This window comes from Euphorbia lathyris, chromosome 9, assembly GCF_963576675.1.
Source record: "Euphorbia lathyris chromosome 9, ddEupLath1.1, whole genome shotgun sequence".
NCBI lineage: Eukaryota > Viridiplantae > Streptophyta > Magnoliopsida > Malpighiales > Euphorbiaceae > Euphorbia > Euphorbia lathyris.
In genome coordinates, this window is record NC_088918.1 from 37715205 (window position 1) to 37726815 (window position 11611).

Consider the following 11611-nt stretch of genomic DNA (forward strand, 5'->3'; position numbering starts at 1 on the left):
TTTAATGTGTTATTAATTATGGATATATTAATTTAATATAATTTTTTTTATCATAATCAAAATTAATGTGGAAATTGTGTTTCAACAAAAATTTCTACACCATTTTTAGCATTGTTGTTCAGCCATGTTCATTAATCTGTTTCGACCCTTTAAAGCTCGTTTTTGTCTGAAACATCTCCTTTATTCTCATCCCTTATATCCTAACTTTAATTTTAGGCTTTCTCGCTTAAATACACCTCCGAAAACTCATTTTACTAGCTATTTTCGAATCCCAAAATACATTCTCTTACCAAAAATATGGTAATCCACTTGTTCTACTTTTGGCCATTATCTGCTTAAGTTCCACAAACTAAATTGAGTACGCTTTTCACCAAGCATTCAAGTCGCTCATTTTGCTCGTGAATTTGAAGCCGATCGTAGCTCAAGGCCTCGTCGAAATAGCCATTTGTTGGCTTTAAATTTGTTATTTTCAATTCCAGTTCTGTTATTGTTATTTCAATTTTATTTTCAGATTTCCATTTCTGTCATTAATTTGTTTTAGATTCAATTCTGCAAATTGATTTAGCTATATTTTGAATAGAAATGATTTCAATTGTAATTTCTTGTTTTCGCCTAGGCACTTGTAATCAAACTATTTTCATCAATAAAATAGAATTTTCTCCAAAAATCCTCGTATTAATTTCGCATTTCAATTCTATTTATTTTACTCGTATTAGCCATAAATCATCTAGAAAATCTTTTATAGCAGAGCTAGGAACTTATGAAGGATTTTTTCAATCATTGTGTCCATCGTCAATCGCTTAATTTAGAGTTCAAGTTTTTTCGCGCATTATTCATAACGTTAATCGTCAAAATCAATTGGGAATTAGTTTTCCTGACACGACCGCATCCAATCCACACGTGACAAGGTTGAAATTAGTAATATTACAAAAATATCGTTAACAAATAGTAAATGGTTTATTATTTTGGTTCCTATTAGTTTTAGGTTAAAAAAATCCTATATAAAGCTAAAGCTAGAGCTTTATTAAGTAAATACTTTCAAGAGAGATAAACTAGATAGGTTATTCTGAAGAAAATGAACCTTTTTCTCATGATTTTCTCCTCCCTAGCCGAGCCGACCCTCCTCCCAAGTTTGTTCATTATTCGTTCGAAGTTCAAGTATCAGAGTTCTACCATAGTAGGTGGTTCTAGTACAAGTCTCTGCGTGTGAAACGATAGAGGGAGTTCAATCTTCAGCTCCCCAATCTCAAAGGGAACATCTCTCTTTCCTCAGTGAAAGATATTTTAATCTTTAACCTAATCTACGTGTTTTTGATCTTGTGTTAAAAGGTTTTTTTAGGATTAAAATTGTTTTTTGCCTTTTAATCGGTACTAGAAACTTTCTTCACAAGTTGTATTTTCAGATATAGCAACACGCCTAATTATTTCTTCAGCTTTCTCTAGTTTTCCCTTCATTTCTGCCATTCAAAGGCGTGTTCTTTCCACATTATGTTGACAGTTTCTTGGACAGAGCCAACGTTATCCGTTAATCGTTTGGTGATTTTGTCCAAAAGCATATGTTTTGTGGCCCTAGGATGTCAACATTATCTTTCATCTCTCGATCTAGGTTTTTATTAACCTGTAAAATCCGACGTGTTTCATTTTCTGCCTCCTTTTAGGTTCTAAGCCCCGAACGTGTGTTAGAGGAGGGAAAGGCATTTGAGCTGTTCAAGCGAGCCATGGTTTCAGTCAGTCCACGCTCATCGCACCAGTCCACTTCCATCGCACCAATTTGAGGTGGTTGAATCTTGCAGATCCTTGAGCAAGCCTGAAATAGGACAGAAAAAGGTTCAAATGAGGGGTCAAGGAATGACGATTCCGTCCGATATTTAAGTAAGTTTTCAGGGATATGAAGAGGACGAACACAAGAGTGATAAAAAAATCTGTGAGAAATGAGCTAATGATTGAATATGTACCTTGAGGCTTGTCTCATTCTATTTATAGCATATTTGGACTGGCTGAGGGTGTTACAAACCCTAAGGTTTGTGGAGACACATCTCGTTTGTTGATAGGTTGAGTTGTGTACGATTCAAACTTTCCACTTCGTTATTGTCGGGGTTGGTGGTGACGTGTTGTAGTGGCTTGATCTCCAACCGAATCTATTACGATGTTCTAATTGTATTACGTGGCTAAATCCTGTCGGTGATCGCGTGCACATGTGAACTATTTTATATTGCCAGACATCAAGTATATAAAAATAGTTTGTTTTTTATTTTATTTTTATAGATAGTTGAAAATGGTATATATAAAGAAAGTGAGAATAATAAAAAAAAAGAACCGCATTGAAAATATCCTAATGCATTCCCCACCTCTCCTGGAACAAAATATATGAAAATAGATTGTTATTCCACCTAAATAGGAAAAATAAAATTGGCTTAATACATCCGTTGTCTCTGAGTTTGTTCAAAAAAACTTGATTGACCTTAACTTATATGGTGTCTTGTTAGCTCTCTAAACTTGCTTCAAATGTCACTATTAAATCCCTAAATCCATAAAAACGCTATAAAATGTATAAAACAGATAGTTAATTTCTTTTAAGGACTAAAAATTAAGAATTAGGTCTTTATTTTTAAAGTTTTAAATTTTTTTAACGATTTAGATAAATTACAATGTATATCATTTTAAACAAGTTTAAAAGGAAAAATGATCATTGTAAGCAAGTTCAAGGAGCTAATATGTCATTTTAAATAAATTCAGGTGACGAATATATTATTTTAAATAAGTTTAGAGGATTAATAAGAGACCATGCAAGTTCAGAAATCAATTTCAACGACCTTTCGATGTATTAAGCCAATAAAATTGGAGGAAAATAAAAAAGAAAAGAAAGAGACATGTTTGCCCTTGGCCAAATGTTGGACGGTAAGTGGAACACGTCAAGTCGTGAACCCAAAAATTTGGAATGATTGTTAAATTTGATATTGGCCACACGAAAAATTATTAATTTAAAGTGAAAAAGGAAATAGGATAGGACAGTAAAAGAACACGTTGGGCAGGCACAAGGCTAAGCAGAGTCCACAAAATCGCAATCAGCCAATGGGAGTTTGAGTCGTTCATCTCTTCTTCCCCACTTCCCATCTGATTACGATTTTCCCAACCTTCTTTCATATACTAATATTTTCTTACAAAAAAAATATCTTAAACCATACTTTTTTTAATTTCCTCCTCTCAATAATACGAGAAATTATATTAAAAATACATCTCCCAACCAAACTTCTCTTTACAATATTTAAATTTGACTTGTTTGAGTAAATTTTTTACACTTGTAATTGTTTCATTCTAGTAATTTGTTTTGACCACAAGTTCAGTATTTACTGATTAGAATGATATGAGATTTTGATTTCTAATCTCAAAATAAATAGGCATATAATAATTGTAAAAAATAAAATAAATTATTTGAGCTTGTTACTAATAAATACTTTTTTTTTATCTTATAAGTAGTATAATAGAACAATGTAGGCAATTCAAAATCACCTATCGGAGAATTTGTATACAATTACAACTAATTGTACTTTATTTGAAATTAGGGTAAATGCTATGCTTACTTTGTTTTTAACAAAATAAGTCTTACTTTGTGTGTTTTCACCATTGGATTGATTTTTTAATCCACCATTCAATGGTGAAAACACACCAAGTAATAATACTTTGTCAAAAACAAAGTAACCATAAGCACCTGAAATTAGATATTTTATAGATGATTATTAAAATAAATTATTTTAGGTAGGTCTCAAATTCCAATTTTGTACTTTTATATATTTCAATTGCATTTAAAATCTAATATAACTATAATTTTGTGATCGATTTTAATTGATGTCTTTTTTTTAGTATATGAAAAATACATTATTACTGATCTAAATGATTAACATATTATAATTATCTCCAATAATTTTTCTATCACGGTTAAATTACATAAGAATAACAATAAGTTTTTAAATGTCGCCCGTTAATATCTAATTATAGTAGTTAAAAATTATAAGCAACTATGTTATTAAAATATAAAATATTTAATATGAACAATGTTTATTAATCCATAAATAAATTATAAAAATAAAAAATATAATATATAAACTAATAAAAATAATTTAAATAACTAAATGTATTTTATTAAATTAAATAAATAGAAATAAGATTTGGTTTAAATCTCAATTTATCAGGTTTGTCTGACATAGATCGACGTATTGTTACCTACACTTTTTTTTTTTTGATTAAAACGGAGGACTGAGAACGGAATACAGACATCCCAACTATATTGGCACCCCTGAAGGCCACCCCCATAACCCAAATTGAATAAAAGAATAAAAAATGAGACCTACACTTTTTTTTTAATAACAAAAAAAATATAAATAATTTTCTTTTTCGAAATACTTCATTTTTATAAACTTCCAATTTTGGAAAGTTCGAATATTGATGATCTTTAAATTATCATTATTATTAATAATAAAAGAAATATGAGAATTAAGCAATATAAAGATGGTGCGCAAAAGATAAATGGTTGGTTCCAATTAAGATGGAAGCAAGCTCTGTGTTGAAGCAGTTACCAAGCTGCTTCAGCTTCAGGCTTCCCCATCAACTACCCAATTCCCATTTCTTATCTTTCTCTTCCTTCATTAATAAATCTCACTCTCTCTTTCTCAATCCCAAATACTCTTTTCCTTCTTTATCTCGCCAAAATCATCAATCTGTTTGGAATAGCAGCAATGGCGCCACCAAGCCCAGAACCACCACTTTCAAGAAAAGAAAAGTCCGTCGCAAGAACACTATTAGCATCGCCAAAACAAACACCACTAAATCTACCGATACTTCTACTACTAGTACTAGTACTACTTCTGAAAGTTCAGAGGGCGGAAAGTTTGTAATTGACGAAGCGAAGAACAAGGAGGAGAAGATAAATGTAAAAGCTTTGCATCAGAACGGAGATCCATTAGGGCGTAGAGATCTTGGTAAGACAGTGGTGAAATGGTTAAGCCAGGGAATGAGGGCAATGGCGTTGGATTTTGCTTCAGCGGAGGCGGAAGGGGAATTTTCCGAATTTAGGCAGAAGATGGGGTTGGAGGCTGGTTTGACGTTTGTAATACAGGCGCAGCCTTATATCAATGGGGTTCCTATACCTTCGGGTTTCGAAGCCCTTTGCCTGAAGGCCTGTACTCATTATCCGACGCTGTTTGATCACTTCCAGAGGGAGTTGCGTGATGTTCTTCACGGCCTACAGCGTAAAGGAACGGTTGAAGATTGGCAGCAAACTGAGTCCTGGAAGTTGCTCAAGGAGCTTGCCAATTCAGGTCTCTTTTCTCTACCCTGTTAATTTAATTTAGTTTTTCTTTTAAAATTACTAATACTGTTAGATTATCTTTTAGTGTAAGTGGTTCTTTACATGGTATCATAGCCTTCTAAGTTATGTTGTTTAGAGTTCAAGCCTTGGTAACCCTAGTTATGAATTAAATTTCTGAACAAGGTAGAGTGAGCCTGTGCTTATAGCATTTAGGCGGGTTCTGTTAGAGATAATAATTACCATTCTTGTCTATAGCTTAAGTTTTGGGTTAAATGGTCCTTCGACAAATATTAAACATGTGAATTCCTGAGTATAAGCCATGTATCTGAAGAACATGGTTCATAAGGATTGTCCTTATTGGATGGTTTTAAATTTTAAACTTTAAAATTCTTGTTATTTACTATGCTGATATAATTCTTGAATTTTCAGTGATGAAATAATTTCATTGCGTAATTTTTCTGTTTAACTTGGAGACTTTGTAATATGCAAGTAAGACAATTTTATTTATTCCAAATTTAAGGTCGTGAGTCTGGGTTTTGGACTGAGACAGTTAACTTGCAGTTCAGCATAGGGCAGTTGCTAGGAAGGAATCTAAGCCTTTGCAAGGAGTTTTGGGGATGAATTTGGACAAGGCCAAGGCAATACAGAACAGGATTGATGAATTTACCAGGAGAATGTCAGAATTGCTCCGTATAGAGAGGGATGCTGAATTGGAATTTACTCAGGAGGAGTTGAATGCTGTTCCTACACCTGATGAAAGTTCTGACTCTTCTAAGCCAATTGAATTCTTGGTGAGCCACGGCCAGGCACAGCAAGAGCTCTGTGACACTATTTGCAACTTGACTGCAGTTAGCACATCTACAGGTTACTCAATATTTAACTTTGTCATGACTAATTGATTTTACTTGTCTCTTCATCCAAGGTTCTAAAGTGATAATTATCTGTCAAGTAATGAAAGATTTTGGATTTGTATACAGGATTAGGAGGAATGCATCTTGTACTGTTTAGGGTTGAAAGAAATCACCGGTTGCCTCCAACAACCCTTTCACCTGGAGACATGGTTTGTGTGAGAATTTGTGATAGCAGGGGAGCAGGTGCGACCTCTTGCATGCAGGGTTTCGTGCACAACCTTGGTGAGGATGGCTGTAGCATCAGTGTGGCCTTAGAATCTCGTCATGGTGATCCCATGTTCTCTAAGCTCTTTGCAAAGACTGTTCGCATTGATCGTATTCATGGATTGGCTGACACACTCACTTATGAGGTATGTGATAAAGAAATCTTACAGCCATTCTTTCTATGTATATCATGATAATTTCTATGCGGAAGGTTCACTTGAACATGTCTTCCTCAATTCGAAGATCTTCCATCTTAAAAGGAACAGGAACATATGGAAAGAAGAATCTAATTGGATTATGGCTTGGTTGTTGTTATGGTTCGTCCTCCAATTTGACATATTCGTTTTTTGGGGGATTCCTTTTAAAAAAATTCAGTTACATTAAATATGTTATCTTCCATCATAAAACCTGTACCCTTCATGTCTCATTTACCTGCCTGACACATAATGATGGTCTACAACTTTGGGTCTGTGCTTCTCTCTATTTTAAAGAGATAGAACTTTGACCAATAACATTAGCACTGCACAGACCTTGTGTTGTCTATGCTGCGTTTGTCTTTCTTTTTTTCCTGATCCTTTAACTCATACCTTTTGGTAGCTCTTCAATTTGATGCTTATGGTCATTGACTTCCTCCTCTCTCAACATGTAAAGTCAGCTGCTAGTCCAATAGCTATGTGGCATGCCTTAGTTTTTCCAATCTCAAAGGTTTTCTGAAATGACTGGGATCCTCATGTCTATATTTTTCCCCATAGAACTGTTGCTGAAACCTTTGAATTTCACTGGTAATTTGGTTCCTAATAAACCATATAATTCATCTACGACCATGTCTTGGGCTAAACATTTTGTGTTGGATTAGAATCTAAATTTTCTTGTTGCTATACTTTTGCAATTAGAGGGTCCAAAACTTGGTTATACCAAAAGATACTTGCTATTGCAAACAGATGTTGCGGATTGATGCGTACTGCATCTTAAAATGTCATTACAATTCTGTTTTCTGCTTCTCAAATATTTTTTTTTAATTGGCTTTGCAGTTTACTTGCATATTTAATAGCTTCTTGTGATATTCTTGTGAAGCGTAACTGCGAGGCCCTGATGCTTCTTCAGAAGAATGGTCTGCAGAAGAAAAACCCATCGATTGCTGTTGTGGCTACATTATTTGGTGACAAGGAAGATGTTGCATGGTTGGAGGAGAATGATTTGGCAGATTGGAATGCTGTGGACATGGATGGATCTTTTGGTAGTATTAAATTCGATGATTCACAGCGGAGCGCGATTGCCTTAGGATTGAACAAAAAGCGGCCCCTAATGATAATCCAAGGGCCTCCTGGTACTGGGAAGTCAGGTTTACTCAAGGAACTTATTTTACGTGCTGTTCAACAAGGTGAAAGGGTGCTTGTGACAGCACCCACAAATGCAGCTGTTGACAATATGGTCGAAAAACTTTCAAATGTAGGATTAGACATTGTCCGGGTGGGTAATCCAGCACGTATTTCTTCGACTGTAGCATCAAAGTCTCTGGGTGATATAGTAAACTCCAAGCTTGCAACTTTCAAAATGGAGTTTGAAAGAAAGAAATCAGATCTTAGACTAGACCTGAGATATTGTCTAAAAGATGATTCTTTAGCTGCTGGAATTCGTCAGCTTTTAAAACAATTGGGGAAGAGCCTGAAAAAGAAAGAGAAGGAGACTATGAAAGAGGTGCTATCAAGTGCACAAGTAGTGCTTGCGACCAACACTGGAGCAGCAGATCCACTGGTTAGGAGGCTGGATACTTTTGATCTAGTTGTTATAGATGAAGCAGCACAGGCAATAGAACCTGCTTGCTGGATACCAATGTTGCAGGGTAAACGCTGTATTCTTGCTGGGGATCACTGCCAGCTTGCTCCTGTCATTCTTTCGAGAAAAGCCTTGGAAGGTGGCCTTGGTGTATCTCTACTGGAAAGAGCTTCAGCTCTGCATGAAGGGGTGCTTGCAACAAAATTAACTATACAATATCGTATGAATGATGTGATAGCCAGTTGGGCCTCGAAAGAGATGTATGGTGGACTATTGAAGTCCTCTTCAACTGTTGCATCACATGTTCTTGTGGATTCTCCATTTGTTAAGGTAGCAAACTCTCTATTTTATTTTGATGTTTTGAATAGGAGCCAATTTGTTGCTTATTGCATATTGGTAGTCCTGGTCATTAAGCTGACATTACTAGTTTTTCATTACTATATATTCTCTATGCTTTAATCATCATCATGTTCATGATTACCTGTAGTTTTAAGAGTTCTTCTCTTTACTTTTATTTTGTTCCATACTCTCGGCTCAAGGCCCAATTATTTTCTATTTTCTTCCCCTATTTTGGACTAGTAATCAAATATTGGTTTAGACTGATTTCACACATGAATCATTCTCTGTGTCATGGAACCAATTGAACTAAAAGCTCATGCTGATAGTTAAAGGTCAACTCCAGATTAATATCTGACACTCTGTAACATGCTTGAAGGAATAAACATTTGTTTTAGGGTTTTCTTCTGCTACCATAAAATTAGCAGTTCATCATTTTGCTTGTTGTATTGGTTTATATAGATAATTAAGCATCTTGTGCCACAAATGTTCTTTGATTATCTCCAAAAAAGACCTTTTATTCATGATATAACGTTGATGCATACATTGAAAGAATATTGGCGACTTCATAGATTAATTAGGATGCGCTGACTTTGATTTGTAGGATAATTTTTGCTAAGGATTTGCTGTTCTCGTCTTGTTTTTAGTTTTCTACTTAGACATGAGGCATTACCTTGACTGGTTGTATATTTTTTTTAGCCTACATGGATAACTCTATGCCCCCTGCTGTTACTCGACACAAGGATGCCTTATGGAAGTTTGTCAGTAGATTGCGAGGAGCATTTAGACCTAGCAGGAACAGGCTCTTTTTACAATGAAGGGGAAGCTGAAATTGTTGTGCAACATGTGCTTTCCTTACTTTATGCAGGTACATGATCTTCTTTTATCTAATAATTAAGTGCTCATATATTCTTGCGCTTTTAACTGCTAGGTTAAACTTGGTTGAGTGATGACCCAACCCTGCTCTATATACATTTTCCATTTGCTTATATGAATTATTAAATATACAGCTAATTGCTGCTAGATATTGTGAAAATATGTCCTGAATTTGAACCAGATTAACTTTTGCAGGTTTGTCAATCAATAACGTGTTATATAGTAAGGAAGTCATGAAATTTAAATTTGTTTTATGAGCGAGAACAGCTGTAAATTCTAATACGTGACTGAAATTTGTGTGAACAATATGCTCATATTCATAGTTGTGCTGTTGAGCATTCTATCTTCATCATATTTCATGATGAGCTTTCATTATTTACTGCCATAACTTCTCCTGAATCCCTATGGCTTCATAATCATATTATATTTCCCTGATCTCTAATAATATTTTGGATCACTTGGTGTATATTTCTTCTTGTCTTCTATTTTTGGTCCCTTCTCATGCATGTTATTTAAATTCTCCCTTTGGATTGATTGGGAGAGACTGTTGTATCAGCCTCGGAGTCCTGGCCTAGCACCCCAACTACAAAAACAGACATGTATAAAAAATAAAATAGAATTTTTATTTCTCTGACAGGACCTAGTAACTAGGTAGGTCTTATATCATTTTGAAGTATTTGAGAAGATGTATTCTTACTGAATCTATATGCAGGTGTTAGGCCGACAGCTATAGCAGTTCAATCACCATATGTTGCTCAGGTGCAACTTTTGAGGGATAGGCTTGATGAACTTCCGGAGGCAGTCGGTGTTGAGGTTGCAACTATTGATAGCTTCCAAGGCCGTGAAGCTGATGCAGTAATCATATCAATGGTATGTCTCCTATACAGTTTCTTTGCAATAGCTTCACTTGGCGTTTAATCCTGTCAACTGAATCGGAATCTGCTTCATCTTTTTCCTGAATATATTTCCAATTTTCTTTTTTCTGTCTAGCTTAGTTTGTTAAGCTTGACTGTTGCATTGCTGACTCGCGATGCAATCCCTATTTCCTCTGTTTTACCAGGTTCGCTCAAACACCTTAGGAGCTGTAGGGTTCCTAGGGGACAGCAGGAGAATTAACGTGGCCATAACAAGAGCGCGGAAACATGTAGCAATTGTCTGTGATAGCTCAACCATATGCCATAATACCTTCCTGGCCAGACTCTTGCGCCACATTCGCTATTCTGGTAGAGTGAAGCATGCTGAGCCTGGTAGTTTCGGAGGATCTGGACTGGGTATGAATCCAATGCTTCCATCAATTAGTTGAAGTACATATGATATACACTTTCCCAAGTGGAAATTGATTGAAGGTTAATCTGCCTTCTTATCCATTTATGTACAGCTGGTTTATCAATTTTGTTGACACAAGTTAGTGGTTAGATTTGTATATAAACACCGTATACATATGTCATTCTTAATTGTATATGATATGTATTTCATATATAAATAGGCGATGAAAATTTGGATGTTGATTGACGCATCTGTTATGTACTTTTGTGTTTGGCCTCGTCTTTCGGTAGCTGATAGAAGGAAGTCCCAACACATCAAAGACCTGCTGATTGTGTTTTATATCAAGGCACATTCTAACATTATTGGGAGAATTTTACTTTTGTCTTACAAAACGATCTAATATTGCTCTCACTAGAATTTTAGATCAATTTTACCTTTTCCAAGGGATTATGTTCGAAAATCCATCGGTAATTACTGACAGGTTTTGATTGGGCAGAAATCAGGTGTTTGCAATACTCGTATTGGAATTCTGCAACATGGAATTTTGTGTCACATGCGGAATTCCAACAGAAGGTGTTAACAGCCTGTACTAGATATAAGCTCACTTAGGGGTGTGTATCAATTCAGAACCGAACCGAACTGAAATTACATCGGTCCTGTTTGGTAAAGAGCGTTTTGGGATAAAAAGAGCGGTTTTGACCAACTTTAGAGGTTTGACCACTGAAACCGCTAATTGAAGTGTTTGGTGGAGAGAGGTTTGGGATGAAAACGCTAATTTAGAAAAAGCTCTTAAAAGGAGCCTTTTCAATTAGCGTTTTGCAATATTAAAATTAATGGACTTCTTTAACCCTAATAGATAGACTCCTTCTTCTTCTGCGCCAAAATTAATGCCCTTATTCATCTTTTTGCACAAACCGCTATTATCAATCAGCTAATT

At 35.2% G+C, this 11611-nt stretch overlaps 1 protein-coding gene across 1 annotated transcript; it reads left to right on the plus strand.

The window, feature by feature from the left end:
* The first annotated feature begins 4507 nt into the window (after window positions 1-4507).
* Window positions 4508-10917, plus strand: LOC136205595 (uncharacterized). Its single transcript, XM_065996253.1, has 7 exons — window positions 4508-5315; window positions 5867-6169; window positions 6283-6566; window positions 7495-8526; window positions 9232-9400; window positions 10121-10278; window positions 10469-10917. Exons 1-7 carry the CDS (start codon window positions 4544-4546, stop codon window positions 10709-10711), a joined length of 2961 nt encoding a protein of 986 aa, XP_065852325.1. The 5' UTR covers window positions 4508-4543; the 3' UTR covers window positions 10712-10917.
* The last annotated feature ends 694 nt before the right edge of the window (window positions 10918-11611 follow it).

What these genes read in the sequence shown, in the direction of transcription:
- LOC136205595 (XM_065996253.1), top strand. Translation starts at nt 4,544, where the DNA reads ATGGAAGCAAGCTCTGTGTTGAAGCAGTTACCAAGCTGCTTCAGCTTC. An exon ending in CAAGGAGCTTGCCAATTCAG is followed by an intron (nt 5,316 to 5,866) that starts GTCTCTTTTCTC and finishes GTTAACTTGCAG; the next exon opens with TTCAGCATAGGGCAGTTGCT. An exon ending in CTGACACACTCACTTATGAG is followed by an intron (nt 6,567 to 7,494) that starts GTATGTGATAAA and finishes ATTCTTGTGAAG; the next exon opens with CGTAACTGCGAGGCCCTGAT.